The 15,885-nt window shown below is 39.0% G+C and overlaps 1 protein-coding gene across 4 annotated transcripts; it reads right to left on the reverse strand.

Annotated features, from left to right (window-relative positions):
- Positions 1-2,179: 2,179 nt before the first annotated feature.
- LOC129113577 (tubulin-specific chaperone cofactor E-like protein) lies at positions 2,180-15,491 on the reverse strand. Of its 4 annotated transcripts, none has more exons than XM_054625960.1 (9): positions 15,437-15,491; positions 14,098-14,162; positions 10,934-11,076; positions 10,659-10,798; positions 10,339-10,520; positions 9,770-10,026; positions 9,515-9,641; positions 9,265-9,381; positions 2,180-6,065 (listed from the first exon to the last, which is right to left on the reverse strand). In XM_054625960.1, the coding sequence occupies exons 3-9, from the start codon at positions 11,064-11,066 to the stop codon at positions 5,720-5,722; spliced, it is 1,302 nt and encodes a 433-aa protein (XP_054481935.1). In that variant the 5' UTR covers positions 11,067-11,076; positions 14,098-14,162; positions 15,437-15,491; the 3' UTR covers positions 2,180-5,719. The 4 variants fall into 4 exon arrangements, with proteins under 4 accessions (XP_054481935.1, XP_054481936.1, XP_054481938.1 ...); XM_054625961.1 differs by having other exon boundaries at positions 14,098-14,159; positions 15,437-15,484; XM_054625963.1 differs by lacking the exon at positions 14,098-14,162 and having other exon boundaries at positions 15,437-15,479.
- Positions 15,492-15,885: the final 394 nt, after the last annotated feature.

A 15,885-nucleotide genomic window follows, 5' to 3' on the forward strand; every position in this document is an offset into this window, starting at 1 on the left:
AATGCTAACATTACCAATGACAGTGCTAAGCAGGTATGTTTACTTTGCTCACCATCTTAGTTTAGAGCTTAAGCATCACACTTCATTATTAGAGCAGAAAGTAAAACTCAGGCCAACGGGACTGTCATTATTTTTGCAGGTATTTGGTCACAAACCAAAGTATTAATTACATTATTGACTTGATGGTGTTGCCAAATGAAGATTCAGGGGACCACCATTCGTTCTGCGGGGAATATTAATGTCTGAACTACATGTCATGACAATCCATCCAATAATTGTCAAGATATTTCATCCTGAACAAATAATGCCAACCTGCCAGAAGCACTAGATGAAAAATCAGGAGTTCACCAAAGACATGATGATACAACGTCTGGGACATGGCATGACATTACACTCAAAACCAAAAATGTCACCCTTATGGTGAAACAAGAGGAAATTTCAGCGGGTCACCAAAATCATTGGGAATCAACCTTTAGGGACAGCTGTAAAGACATTTCACCAAAATCAGATAAGCTACTTTAAAAACTACTGAAAGAACTTTAGTAGTTAATTGAAGGGGATTTGGGGATTTTCATTTTTCCAAACCCAGAAAGTCACCACGGTAAACCAGCTTATACTGTATTTCTGAACAGTGTATCAACGTTTACGATCAGGAGCTGGCCCTCATGCAATCCATTTAAATGAGATTAACACCTTTTTTGCCTACTTAGTTCTCAAACTCTAGGAAGGGAGTCCTGCCGGTGACGGTACGTAAAGGGCTGGTTGGGTGTTACATGGGTGGCAAAGATATCCCACACAGGATTAGAGCCATGCTGCTGGAAGGGTAGGAGGGGGAAAATAGAGGGAATGCCCCAGAAACACAACACCGCCTGACACGTATGGAATGGACTTTTTGCAGCTCAAACTAAAACCTGCCTGCCAGAAAGAGAGAAGATCTGCAGAATCCCATCTTCTCCACGGCCAAGTGTTCAGCCTGTGAAACGGAGCTGTGTACGCCGACTACGCGTACATTCTGCTCTTATCTTCCAGTCAGGACCTTGAAATGGTCAACAGTAGGTAACATGTAGGCAAGCCAATTCTTTCACACCAGGTGCTTTATTATTGTACTAATTACATCTGCATGTTTATATAGTTACTGCAATGATGCGGTGATGTGTGTTTGATAAGTGTTTATTTTCCCGTGACGGTTTGGATAATGATGATTGCTGGTTCATTAGTCTGACTTAAACTTTTATCTAGAGCAAGATATAAATCTTGAGAACTTCTTCCTGCTTTGCCATGATATCTCTGATCCCCAGGGGATTAATTATTATGTATTTAAGGAATCTGATCTCTCATCTAGCACAGACATCCGTTCAAAATGTTGACCCATGACAACATACAGTACCTATAAAAAGTGTTGGCACCCCTTTGGAAATTACCATGTTTTTAAAAATTTTTTTAAACCAGACTGAATCACAGTGTGTGAATTTGTTGATATTAAATGAAAAAATATTCAATATATACAAATTGGTTAAAAGGGACAGTGTGTAGCATTTGGGCATTTCTGAGGGATCTCTTAGCAGAAATGGAATATAATATTTATAACTATGTTTTTAATTGTGTACAATCACCTGAAACTAAGAATTGTTGTGTTTTCGTTAGCATAGATTGAGCCCTTCATATCTATATGAAGGTCCTCTTCAGGGTCTGCCACGAATGGACAATCCAAACGCTGGCTCTAGCAAGTCTTGGAAGGGGAGGTATGTAGAAGGGTATTCAGATTGTTGCAATCTGCAACCACATTGCTAGTTGCCACCAAATCCTTCACACTGTCAATTAAGTTATACTCCTTTGTATGTGAAAATCTGAAATTCATTGATTCTTCCCATCAAATGCAATGTAGCCTCATTAACAACTGATCAATACAAGCACATAGTTTGTTCATGCAAAAAGTGACAGAAGTAGTTATGTGGAGAATGAAAATAGTATCAAAATACAAATGCCAGCTGCAGCGGAGGGCATGGCAGAGCAATAGAGTGAGCAGAGCACTGAGGGTTTAAGTAGACCTAAATATGGCCATAAGTTACGACTGATATACGTTATAGTAGAGCATGACATTTGAGAATAGCTGGCTCAATATGTCTACCTGAACTTTGTCTCAAAAGGATTGTAGTTTATAAAAAATGTAACACTGGAATAAGCTGAAATAGTTATAATTTATTTCTTAAAGAGAAGTGAAAGCACTATTACACAGTACAGGTGCAGATATGGCAATATGATCAAGAAAAAAAAAAGAATTTACCATTAAAATATCTAGATATACATTTGAGAAAAGACAGAAAGCAAACATGATAAATTAACATAACAGCACAAGGCAAACTGTTTTACAGATTAGCAACTCTTAGATTTATTTTTTTATCTGTATATAATCTTCTATAATCTCTATTTGGTATTAGTGAAGGATAAAGGTGAGGGTGACAGAAGCACACATAATATTTAAAAAGTGTCAAAATACAAATGCCCATAAACAACACTGTTTCCCTGAAATGACACATCTCCCAACACATAAATCAAACATATCTAGAAATATCAGAACATGCAAACCACCAACCTACCCAATATAACTTTAGAATTAAAATGCTTTACGCTCATCCCCTTATGTCCCATGTAAGCACTAGAAATGTTCTGATACCATGTTCTACATTCCCATACCAATTCAAATACCTGAACTTTTGCTGTCAGCTAGTATTGAGTAATTCCCATTCTTATACCAATTACAAATGTTGTGAAAAAATCTACTTCAAACAACTGTATTATACAAGTTTCTCGTCGAAAAACTAAATTTTACAAGATTACATTTGAACACATCAGGATAAAATTATTATTTACTTTTGCCAAAGACTAATTGTTGCTGAATAGAGCATGAACAGTTAAAGTGTAACTCAGTGCAACCTCCATTAATGGTAGTTGTTAGCTCTGTTTTTTCACCAAGCAGGACTGTGCTGCCAACCAGTGACCACTGCTCATTTTCAAACCAGATTTGTTGTTCACAATGTAGCATTATCAGGGAAACATAGGGTGCAAGTGACTGTACGGTTCAGGTAGCGCGGTATCATACGGCACTGTTACAAATCATTTTCACACACATTTTTTTTGTAACAGAAGTCTAACCTTCAGTAATAATTGTGTTCAAGAGAAACATTTTATCCTTGCAGCTCACTTCACCCAACTTGAGTTCAAATATTATCTCCTTTGCTCTCCATTGTTTAAAATAAACGGTTTGTGCAAGACTCTCCTGCTTTTCAATTATACATTTTTATCATAGTTTTTTCATTAACAAATGCACTTAACATTTTGCCCAATTTACACTGCATACATGCAATACACCAATAAAGGTACTATTCAAAGCCAGGCAAGGTGGAACTGTTCCCAGAATGCATTGAGCAAAAGGTAGGGAAACAGTCTGCGATCGCCTGACATGCCTGTTTTTGGACTAAAAGATTAAACCCAAGTGATTCTTTGTATGAAACTATACAAACCTAATGAAAAGGCTATGGGTAAGCAAGTATCTTAAATTGCTTGGCCACAATATACTTTTTTTATGTTGATGAGTACACAGCCGGCCACATTGGTACTTATGCTCAAAACTCAGCTTCTGTCAGGATTTGGTGATCACAACCATCTGCACACAGTAGGGCTGCACAATGAAACAAATATCAAACTGTGGTGACAGTTAAAATGCTTGCTTCGCTCATAGAAAACTCTGCTGCCTATTAAATCAAGCTCTTCCTTAGCTACCATCCAGACGGGACGATCAAAATGTCTTGGATTTTTTATTTAACATCCCTTTTCCGCGGCAAGAACTTAACGAAATATTGGAACATCTCTACAGGATGTGATCCTAAAGTTCTAGGTACATTCAGGGATTGCCGACAGAGTTGCGGCTCATTATTCCCCATGTGGCAGTTTAATGAAGCCTCACAAGGTTCTTTAAAGTTTCAGGTAATGAGATGCCCCAGGTTGTGGGATGTTCAATTACTGCAGTGGAAGAGGCTGTCAATTGCCATAAAGTAGAAATGTGTTTTTCCATCTATTTTTTTTTAATTTTGAAAACAATCAATGATAATGTGAGCCAACGCAAAAGTTCACAGCCCCACGTCCTGTGAGACAGCAGACACTGGAAGTGTCAAGTTTGTTAGACGGATGTGAAGGAGAGACTGAGGTGAACGGGTGAGGGACGAGAACCCGTTCTAACCTAAATGCAGCGGAAGTGTCCGTGACATAGAGGTTGGTGTGTGGTTACCATGCAGACCGGGCCTCAACGCTTCTCAGCTGCCTCTGCAGGGAGAGAGAGCTGCTCCATTCATGGGCCCGGACAGCCAGAAGACCTGCAGTAACTTGAGCATCAACGCTCCTTCTTTGCTCAGTCCCAGACCACGGAGCTCACCTCAGACTTGTCTCATCTTTCTGCCAGGGCGTCTTGACTGAGCGGCAGCCATGTGCTCCGCATTATCCCCAACACACTGCATTTGCTTTTTCAGCTCGGGGGGGTTATCCCAGGATATTTCACTGCTATCAAGAGTCATGTGGAAAGAGAGTGATCTGAGTAACGGGAAGAAGTGGGGAAAGATTTTTTGTTACTTACACACACACACACACACACACACACACACACACACACACACACACACACACACACACACACACACACACACACACACACACACACACACACACACACACACACACACACACACACACACACACACACACTCATGATCCCGGCAAACAACTTTCTCGTGGGCAAATCTAGTTAGATGAAGGTCAGGAGAAGTTAAGCCTCTTTGGGTTTGTCATGATCATGAAAACCTAACTAAAGAAATCACTAAGACATGTGTTCGAGTCAGCTTGGCTGCTGCATGATTAGGGTTCACTGTTTGCCATTGTGTTGGTTTTATAGGAGTAGATTGAATGCTGTTAACCTCTAACTAAATTATCCTAGGCACAAAAAGTTGCACTGTTCACAGTTTACAATAAGAAGAATCTTCTACTCAAAGAAAATCAATGGAAAAATGGAGAGAAAACATCGAAGCGCTGCTGATTATGATGCAGAGAAGCCGGCTAAGACATTTAGAAATTACGATGAGAAGTGAAACTACATAACGTATGCACACAGCAGCTGGGATTTTTAAAAACCTAACTCCATCATAACTTCTGTATCATCTATTTTTTTCCATCTATTTTTTCAACATGTTTTTACTACTCAAATAATTACTAATAAGTCCCATGCATGGCGCAAACAAGGGGAAGTTTTTTCATCCTAAAATCTCAGAAAAAAACATTTGAATTATAAAATAGATTTAGTTTTTGATTCAATGTGCAAATTGTGCATTTACTTGGTAATTATGGCAACTGCGTCTTGTTTTTCAGAGAACTATTTGCATTTATGTCTAGATTTGCATAACATTTTTGATAATTGAGATGTAAACTGCAGTCTTACCTCAAGCAACACAGAAATGTGCCACTCTAAATATATAAGCTTTGTGAATGTGGAACTCCTATGTGCAAATACACTATTGTATAGATTTGTTCAGTATGGTAGACAGCAAACATCTCTACATTCAAGGCTGAACAAATTCACCTTTTTCTTTTAATCTAAAAAAGGCTCAAGTCAGAGTCAAGTCTTAATCTAACAGTCCTGAAGTCCTATTCATCCTAAACCAGAGAGCCTCCTGACTCAAAGATCTGAGGAGCTGCAGTGACTTTTGACTTTGGGCACGACTAGAATCTCATCCCCGTCTCGGATGCTGTAGGAATGGAGGGCCCGGCTTCCCAACTTCATCTCCTCAGGTCCCAGGATGGAACTCATCTCCCGGTTGATGTAGAAGAGCCTGATCCCATAGGCGGTCACCTGCAGCAGAGCTCGGAGGTGTTTCTTCAGGTCGCCTACCGTCTGCTCCAGACGGAGGCTGACGGCCTCCACCCTCTCACCCAGGCGAACATCCACCATGGTGCTGCGGGGGCTCAGGTCCACCACCGCCAGCGGGGCCAATTCTCCATACTTGGCAACAAGGATGTGGTACCTGGGAGGAAGCATGTCAGATCACTGAAGGGTTTTGCTTTTTTGTTGTTGTTGTAAAGACTACTGAATAAGTTCTCACACACAGTACATGTCTTATTGTAACCTGTGTAGGCATCATATGCCAGCAAGAATGTGATTATGTTAGTTTTTGTTAGATTATGTTAGTTTACTCTCCTTAAGAGGTGAATATATGTTCATTTGAGTGTAAAGTGTTTCCATTGAAAGGTTGCAAAAGTTTTAAAAGAATAGTTCAACACTTTGGGAAATACCTTTATCCTTTTTCTCTCAATGAGTAAGCATAAAACTTGAGCCGGTAAGCAATTAGTCTAGCTTAGCATAAGGACTGGAAGCAGGGGGAACTCCTCCTCCACCTTAGCCCAAAATGTTTTGTGCTCTATTTCAGATTTCTCCTCGACTTTCTGGCATTTCCACTCAGGTCGTTTTAAGAGCAGATTAAAAACAGGCTTAAAAAACAGGTGTATCAAAAACGTACCTTGTGTGTGTGATTAGAGGCAGAGAAACACTGAGTTCTCTGCCTCTTGCTTGCCGTGAGAAAAGCTTTCAGCCACCTCAGGGGAATGGGTTTTGAGATAAGGACCCAGGAACGATTAAATAAAATCCAGGAGAAAAAAAAAAAAAAAGGCCTGTTCTTTCAAAGCTACTGTAACAGCTGGGGCCAATCAAAGCAATTTCCCTCTCCTCCCCCAAAAGTCCCCTACAAAGCCAATCCCCTGGCCTGGGGTTTCTGGCCAGAACTTGTGGTCCACCCTGGGAATTCTCCTCTAAGGCCACAGTGCACAAAGTGCCATTCTAAGAGAAGCCATTTAGCTAAAAAGGCTTCATTTGAAAAGGTGGTTAGCGTGGTATAATGGAGCAAATAACGCTGCAGGTGATAACGAGTCAGCATTCCAAGTGTCTTTTCTAGCATTATTCGATAATGGACAGTTAAGTAGCCCAAAACGGGTTATGGAGCTGATACAGACACTATCTAAGGCTGATCTCTTTTGGCGTTTCATCCGACCTCATTTTCTCCGGTCCTCTGGTTGAAAGACCTGCTTAAAAAGTTAAAAGCAGTTTCCCAGTCCCACTCTACTTATTCTACTGGATACTCTAACTCAGATTTCTTATTCAACCCAGTCCTCTCTTTCACTTATTCCTTGCAACTAATCCTTCCTGTCCAGCCAACACATGTATTTCTATATGTTTCTGTTTCCCACAACCCTTTTTACCCAGATTATTCACAATTCTCTGCACATCCATTAGAGATTATTGAGCTGTATCAGTCTCTACCTCTACAGTCTGATTTATGGATTGAGCTGCGTTTATAGTTACTCAAAGCCAGGCTGTGTCAGATTGGTTCACTTGAGAGGCTGTGACCCAACCTGCAGTGCTCTGATCTCTCTGGGTAGCAAGGCCACAGCCCCATCCGAAAGGTAAGGGGATATCGGTGTGTTCACTGCTTACCAAGTGTGTCCGACACCCCAATAGCACCCACATGCAGTCATGGTGATCCCCCTAACCCCGGACCTCCACCGAGAACCTGGCTCCAAACCAAGACCACGAAATACGTAGCATTCACTAACAGGAAGTGGCGGTGAACATTGAGATTGGAACTATGTAGGACATGACTTCCTGTAAGTCGCTTTGGATAAAAGCGTCTGCTAAATGACTGTAATGTAATGTAATGTAATGTAATGTGTGACATGGTTTAAAATATGTGCAGCATTATTACCAAATACATTTTGGATCTTCACACCCAAAAGAGCACTTTTTCTTTTCCATAAGACAAAGATATTCATAGCCAGGAGATCCATTCCAGCTCCAGTGACATCAGAAAAACAGATCAATCTCTCAATTTAAGGTTTGAGGTTGACAGAGTAGGTGTATACATGAAAAAAAAAAAAAATCAACCTGCTACCTTGTGTATCACTTTACCAATCAGAGAATTCCCTGCACAAAGGACTCATTGAGCAGGGAGAGACTGGTGGCATTGTCTCCCAAAGGTTACTTTCCCCCAGTCAGAGACTACACCTTCCTTCACAAATCCCTCTCCAACATTCTGCTGAGGTTAAGTGGAATGCAGTCGGTGAAGAGTACTGGCAATTATTTGACCGCTGTCAGCCACCCCCCCCCCCCCCCCATGAGGAGGGCATTTCAAATATTATATCACATTCTGTAAACGTATTGAGGACAAGGAGCGGGTTGTTGCTATTGTTACAACTTCACAGGTGTTCACGGTGTATGAAGTGGAAGCAGGTGTCGACACTTGGTGCTACATATTCAGGCTCCTGATTGATATGAGTTATGAAAACAACAACTATCATTGTGTTAAAAACCTGGTAGATTCAAATACACACAAAGCTCCACCTCGAAGGGTCAATACATGCTAAAAGAGTATTCTACTTCTGTTGAAAACATCCAAAAGAAGGACAAAATGTTAATAATTACACTTTACATAGAAAGCCTAAGTAGTGTGTATCCTTTGATTGAGTCATACTGCAAGTTTATTTTATCTCATATAATATTTTAAATTGCATTGCCATTGTTCTAGCCAGTTTTATTGTTTTATTGCCATCTTTTAAGTTGTTTGTTAAATGTTTTTTCTGATGTAAACTGGATTGTATGGAAGGTGCCATACAAGTAGTTTATTGTTATTAATATTATTATTATTAGTTATGTTAATGGCCATCCATGTACATACTTGGTAGGCTGTTACTATTGTTTGATATTGATTGGCCATTCCAAACCAAGACTATATAAAATACTACAAATAAATAATTGGGTTGTAACTGACCTGGCTCTTCACTTTGTAACATGCTAGGTTAAAAGGTCCAATAACCACACACACAAACTCTCAGAAATGAGTTTCAACTAGTTCAATAAAGGCCCTTTTTTGTCATTAGTTCAGCCTAAAATGTGTTCTCAAAAGAGTTAAGTGCATATGCTGATTGTTTGTTATTTTAAATATGTTTTGTAATTTAATCTGAACTCATATGCCAGGGAGGAGGAAATGCTTTCCCATGTCAAACGGATGTCATTCCAGCGAAAATTATAATTTAATATTATTATAAAGGAGATGGAGTATCATTCAAGTGTGTAAAACTCATCAGCAATCACTAAAAATGCTCTCCTTTAAAACCAGGAGCACAGTGATAAACATGTGTGAGTGTATAATGTAATCGTACTATAAGTCTGAGTACCTCTCAGGAAGCTGCTGTTCTGGGTGGTCATGGCAGTAACGGATGAAGAGCCTCTCAGCATCCTCTCTCTCTCCGTGTGTCACTGAACTCCCATTCAGCAGCACGACAGATGGAAGCCTGCAAAAAGGGACATTTGTACGTATGAAGATTAGATATTTAATAAGAAAACATGCCATCCTGCATGTATAGGGTAATAAGGGTTTGATGTGTGTGTGTGTGTGTGTGTGTGTGTGTGCATGTTCAGACTCACTGTGCTAAAAGGAGGCTACGTCTTTCGTGGGTGCTGTAAGGCTCCAATAAAGGAATCCCCTTTGCTTTGACCTCCTCCAGCTTGGGGAAGAAATTCAGTCTCTCAATGTCCTCCCATTTACGAAGCCCTGAATAACACAACACCACAGAGTTTAAAGGGCCACAGAAATAATCAAATATTCAAATTCCCACCATGTACTGCATACTGAACATGGATTGATGTAAATGTGCACAGCCTTCATCGTCCCTCTCAGACCTGAGTTGTTGAGGTTGATGCTGCGCAGGTTGGGAAAGAGCCACTGCAGCGTGTCATGAGTGTCACCCACAGAGTCCACACTGTTATTGGCCAGAACCAGTGTTTTCAGACTCGGGTACATCTGTCCGAACTTCCGCACTTCTGCCCATTCCTGCAGCTGGTTGTCTGTAATCTGCAGCAGGCGTAGAGACGGACAGGATGTCTGGGATTCGGACACAGTGTTGTAGCCATTCAGGCACAGGAAAAGCTCCTCCAGCCTGGGATGATGAGGTGAATTGGTTAGAGGAATGCTAAACATTTTCTGGCCAAATCTGCATCTGATAAATTTGTTTTGGTCGTTTCGAGATGTAAACATACAAAATTGGTGTTCTGTTAAGTATTTACAGCAGCAAAGAGGTGTATGTGGGTACCTTTCAGCTATACTACTGTGTATTACTATCTTTGACATGATCACCATGGTAGGATAGACATAATAAAATAAATAAGGAAGAATATCTGTCGTGTATACTGGTCCTAATACTTCACTGCACAGTCATTCTATTAAAAACCACAGTTGTTTCATCACTTACTCTGGTGTGTGTTGTGTGAGTGTGTGCACCGTGTCCCAGCTGATGTGTGTGTTAATGAGGACCAGTTGTCGGACCCGGGGGAACACCTCAGCCATGCTGGGCTCCAGCTCGATGCCGCTCAGAGGGTTCATGCTCAGATTGAGGAAGTCCAGGTGGGGGATGTTGGAAACTATGTCGCAGATCTGGAAACCCAAAAGCATTAACAGGAAAAAAATCAATCTTAAAGAAAATGTCTGTCTGCGGTAGCTCTGCATTTTAGAAATATCACTGTAAATAAAACTCTCTCTTGGATTTCTTCGAAGTCTTTGAAGCACACCCACCTCTGCCCAGTCGTTGAGCTGATTGTGGGACAGGTCCAGCTCCACCACATGGTTACAGAACGTCGCAATGTCTGACCTGTCTCCAGCTTTACGGATTCCAGAGTCACTCAGAACCAAAATGCTCGGCAAGTACAGGCGATCTGCAAACAAACTTAGTTAGTAAGCAAACTTCAGGAGCTTTTAGATATGAACATATAAAGATAAAGGCAACGTCAGTACAATCAATACTGGTGATCATCATCATGACGTAAAGCCCTGCATCATTCATCTCTCACCTTTCACAGGGGATCCTGGCGGGCCGGACATAACCACGACTCCTTGGCCGTAGGGGAAATTCTCTGGGTTGTATTTCTCACTGAGGACTTGGACGAAGGTGCGCACCTCCTCTTCATCAGAGGGCGACTCCATTGTCCCAGCCCTGAGCAGGCACCCAAGGGAGACGGTTCGTTAATTTTAACAGCCTCAATTTTCCAGTTATCTACTATGATTACTAGTTAGACAGCTTTATCAAGTCACTCGTGACAATATTCACAACGATAAAATTAGGGGTTTTTTTTCATCCCGATAGGCGATGCAAGTTACAACAAGGAACTTTCGTTTGTGTTGATTTTAGCAGTCCCTAGGGACAAAAGCAGGAGTGTTTACGAGCACCAGATTCCCTTCATAAAATATCCTATTTAACTGCAACAGGGTCTTCCAGTCTGCCCTGTTTTATCCAGGTTCTGGTTCTCCAGGCTTCCCTACCCTCCACCGGGCCCAGCAATACAGCCTGGGCCTCCAGCATGATATACGGATGAACGTTGTTTAGTCACTAAAGAGAAGAAAAACATTTTTTCTTTGTCAACCCAGACAAGAGAATATAAAGTGGTGAACGTGTGAATTTAGAATTATTTGTATTGCTACTAACAAGATGACATCAGTAAACTAAATGTGTCCATTGTATTAGTGTGAAGATTACTAATAAACACAACTTAACAGTCTTGATGTTTTAGTCACAGCTACACCTACTTTGCTGGCTTGTATTGGTAACGCATAGAGCAACTTCCAGAAAAACAGACTTTGTTGTTGTTGCATGCTGTAAACAGACAGGGCTATCTTTCATTAGTTAAATATTTGGTGTTTTCTCTCTCTTCTATGACGCTGTAGGGTATAAACGCACTTCTTGGGTAAAAGTCAAATCATTTTCTAAAATCCTCAATTTTACTTGCATTTTCACATTTAAAATAATCCATAAATGGAAACAAACTAATGTTTTTTGGGTGGGGGAAAATACATTTGATTGTGTTGCTCCAAAAGATTTGATACATGAACAGCTTTACAATTATTTGGTAAGGTTTTTATTCATTATCAACAGTAAAAATCTTCTTGAAAATAGTTGTAATAATAATAGTAATAATAAAAATAGTACTATTGGTTAGGGGAAATTTGCTAACAACAGAACATTTACAGTGAAACTATGATAACTGTTAGTGTTTATTTACAGTGCACTTTTAATGAAGAATAAAGGAATGGCATAGAAGAAACAGAAGTAATAGCAGTTGTGGTTAAAGCAGGAGCAACAAGATTAATTCACTTCTTATTTGTGTTTTTAAAAAAGAAACACAGGTAAACAGTCAGGCCTATATACAGGGTGTTTAGCTGAAGCTAATATGCAGCACCCTCCCTTGGTAGGCTTTTGTAATTAATATAAATAACAGCTCAACACACAAATTAATAGATTTAACAACTAAAAACAACTAAACAGGCATAAAAAGACTGCAGTTTAAATGCAATGTCTATGTATAGCCTATATGTAGTGTATAGGACTTGACATGGCTGCCCCTGTCAACCGGATATACACGATCATGAACCACTTAAAACCATTTCACTTGGTCTTGATGGGAGATATTTTACTTCTGTGTATGTGTTGGATAAAAAGCTCTAATAATAAACCATCAACATTGTAGAAGAACCTACAAAGAAGCAGAAACGTGAGAGGCAAAGCAGCACTGACAAGAGCAGGTGCACAGTTGACACCAATGCACTTCTCAGTGTAGCTCAACCACCTGTTCCTGCTGAAAGTCATTTTGTGAAGTGCTGAAACAATTAGCTGAGTGATTACTGGATTAAATTCTTAGTAATTTTGATAATGGGTCTCATTGAGAATGTTTAAAGCAAACTGACTTTTTTGATGTGTTGATTTACTGCTTTTCTCCTATTTCATATCATATCATTGTGGTATGAAAATCTTTGTTAGTTGCTTAAATAAGACATCAATTTGGGCTAAATGTGCATTTTTCTAACTTTGTGGACATTTTATATATATTAAAAAACCAATCAAAACAATAATTAACCAATGTTTGACATCAAACAGACAAATGCAACCCCAACTAGTGTTTGAAACACAGAAACAATGAAATCCACATTATACTTGCATTGTAAAATGTGTTTAACTATTCTTGATATATTTTTACTTTAAAAAAAAAGGTAAAATCCATCTTCGTTCATTCTGCAGAGTTTTTAAATGGAAATGCCCACTCAGCCATTAGCAAAAAGCAGTGATGTAGGTTACCAAAGCAAGCTAGTAAATAAAGTTATGAATATTGTCAACACTACCACTAGCTGAGTCAATGCAGCTGTGATCATTTTGTAAAAACTTTAAAGGGTTAGTTGAGATTTTTTCAAGTGGGATGTATTTACACTCTAATGTCCTGCAAAGTAAAATTACTGTTTTTTTGTCAATTGTGGCTTTAAAGAGATCAATATAACGGCTTCAGATATATGTGTTAAAAACAGAAACCAAGATATAAAATTTGGGATTTTAATACATAAAAGAACACTACTGGGAAGCTACAGAATGATATAAACGCCTGAAGAACAGGTGTGGGGCATTCATAAAACACTGGACTATTATCACTTCAACTATGGCAACCAACCGCTGATGGCTAGTTGCCAGCCTAACAACCATTTCTAAAACTTACTGTTTCCATGCAGTAGAAATAGCAGCACAGATGAATAAAAATGTGCATAAAAAAGCAGTAGAATAGAAGGTGGTAGTAGTTTAGCAACAGTATTATCATTAATTAGTATTAGTATGAGCAGTATTGGCTAGTATCTTTAGAACTGTAGACAAGTAAAGCAGTTCAAACAAAGTCATGTTTCCTTATTTGATGCTTGTTGCATTACTCTATTAGTACACAAAGATGTTTTTTTATATTCAGTATGAGTTTGTAACCTCGGCTGAGTGTCCACAAAAAAAGCACCCAGGTGCCCAGGTCACACCCTCTCTGTTCAACCCTGATCAGCCCTATCAGTTTCAGACAAACGGGGTCTGATCATCTTAAAAACTCAGCCCGCCTGAGGAGGTGTGTTTTGCAAAATGGCTGAGCGTTACGTCCGGACTCTGTCTGATGTTTCTGTCATAGATAGTTTCTTGTTTCACAGATTCCCTGATTCCTACCTCTGATGTCGCAGAGACCAAAGGAAAGCCTGTTTTCAACTTCACATCAGATCACATCTCCCCTGCTGCCGAGAGAAAATGTTGATGAGAGCTTTGATGAAATGAGGAGAACAACAACAAAAAAAGAAGGAGCTATAAATGTGTTTTTGAAACCAAGGAAAGCTCATTTATTCATGCAAATATAAATAATCCTCAACAGCTGCATGGTATATTAATGGAAGAAAATGCAGGAAGACAGCCTTTTCTTCACTTCAAACTTAATGAAACTTGCTTTATTAGGCTTAGTGACATCTGGGATCCTAGCAGGGCCATAAAGGTTTTCTGAACCTATTCAAGAAGTACTACCCTGAGCCTTCCACTTAGCACTTATTATATTCGTATTAGTTTGTTGCACTTATTGTATTCGTATTAGTTTGTTTCTGTACTTTTGCTCTGGTTTATGCTTTAAGATGCTTGTTTAAGAAAGGAGATGCACTTATGACTTCTGGTGACTAGTAGTTCTCTTGAATACCTATGTTGAATACACTTATTGTAAGTGGCTTTGGATAAAAGCGTCTGCTAAATGACTGTAATGTAATGTAATGTGATATACAAAACTAGGCTGATATTCTCCATTAATAAAAAGAAAAGCATCTATTTTTTAACCTATCCACATAATGTTACATTTCTTGGGTCACTAGTTGCACTTCCTGGTTATTTTACATATAAATAGTTATAAATGTTCTTTAAGTCTGAATGCCTAATAAGTTATTTTTCCTAAAAAGAGTTCAACTTTTATACTACTCACTACTGCCCTCTGTGGTGTAGTTTAGTGGCAACAACACTAACCCCATTTAAAGATTTACAGTGTTACATAAAATAACAAAAAGCCTTTTTTTTTAATTGCCAATAATTTGATGCCGAATTAAATAGCAACCTGCAAGGATTCAAAAAAATACCATAACTATTAACATACCTTTTATATTCACTAAATTACAAGCAAGAACAGTAGAAATAACAGGTTTTTTCAACCTAGTCTGGTGAAACATTTTTTCAAACAAGATGCGCACAAGTTTTTTTGGGGGGTTGGTTGGTTGCAACCAAGGCCTGGTTGCACAATGTCACTTGTGCACAAAACAAATCCACAAATGAACAATAATCTGAACGTCCACATAACATGACGTGTGTGCAGAAACAGCAGCAGAGTCGCATAAAGGTACAGAGGTTGTTGTTGTTGTTTTTAAGTTGCTGCAGGAATAGAGCCACTGTGATGGCCTACCAGAGACAACGTCACATGCATGCAACTATTCTTATATATTTGTATTTTGTGTTATATATATCTCGACACCATTGCACTCACCGTCCCCGGAACCCCCTCAGCGTTGTGTTTGTTTTTGTTATTCTTCGCTTAGTTGACAGTTTAAGACACGCCCACATGTCAGGAAGTGACGTAGTTTAAATGTCTTGTTTTTTCCCGTCTGCCTTTGCTGGACATTATTTTTTTTCCAAGAACTTGAAAGAGATTATAATTCAAAAAAAAGAAAGAAAAAGAGACACAATATAGAATTATGATTTGCTGGAGAGAAAAAAAAGAATATCATTTATAAATATCATTTTTATAGTTGAACACATGACAATAATAATTTCATGACAATAAAAACCTGTGCAATACATTACACATTACACTGTGCAATAATAGTTAGAAAAGTTAAAATAGTTAAAATAGTTGTGTTTTTTTCTCTGTCTGTAAATATAATATTTCAGTTATTGTTGTTTTTCTACTGTTTTTTTTTATTGCTTATTTATAAT

Source organism: Anoplopoma fimbria, chromosome 24, assembly GCF_027596085.1.
Source record: "Anoplopoma fimbria isolate UVic2021 breed Golden Eagle Sablefish chromosome 24, Afim_UVic_2022, whole genome shotgun sequence".
Lineage (NCBI taxonomy): Eukaryota > Metazoa > Chordata > Actinopteri > Perciformes > Anoplopomatidae > Anoplopoma > Anoplopoma fimbria.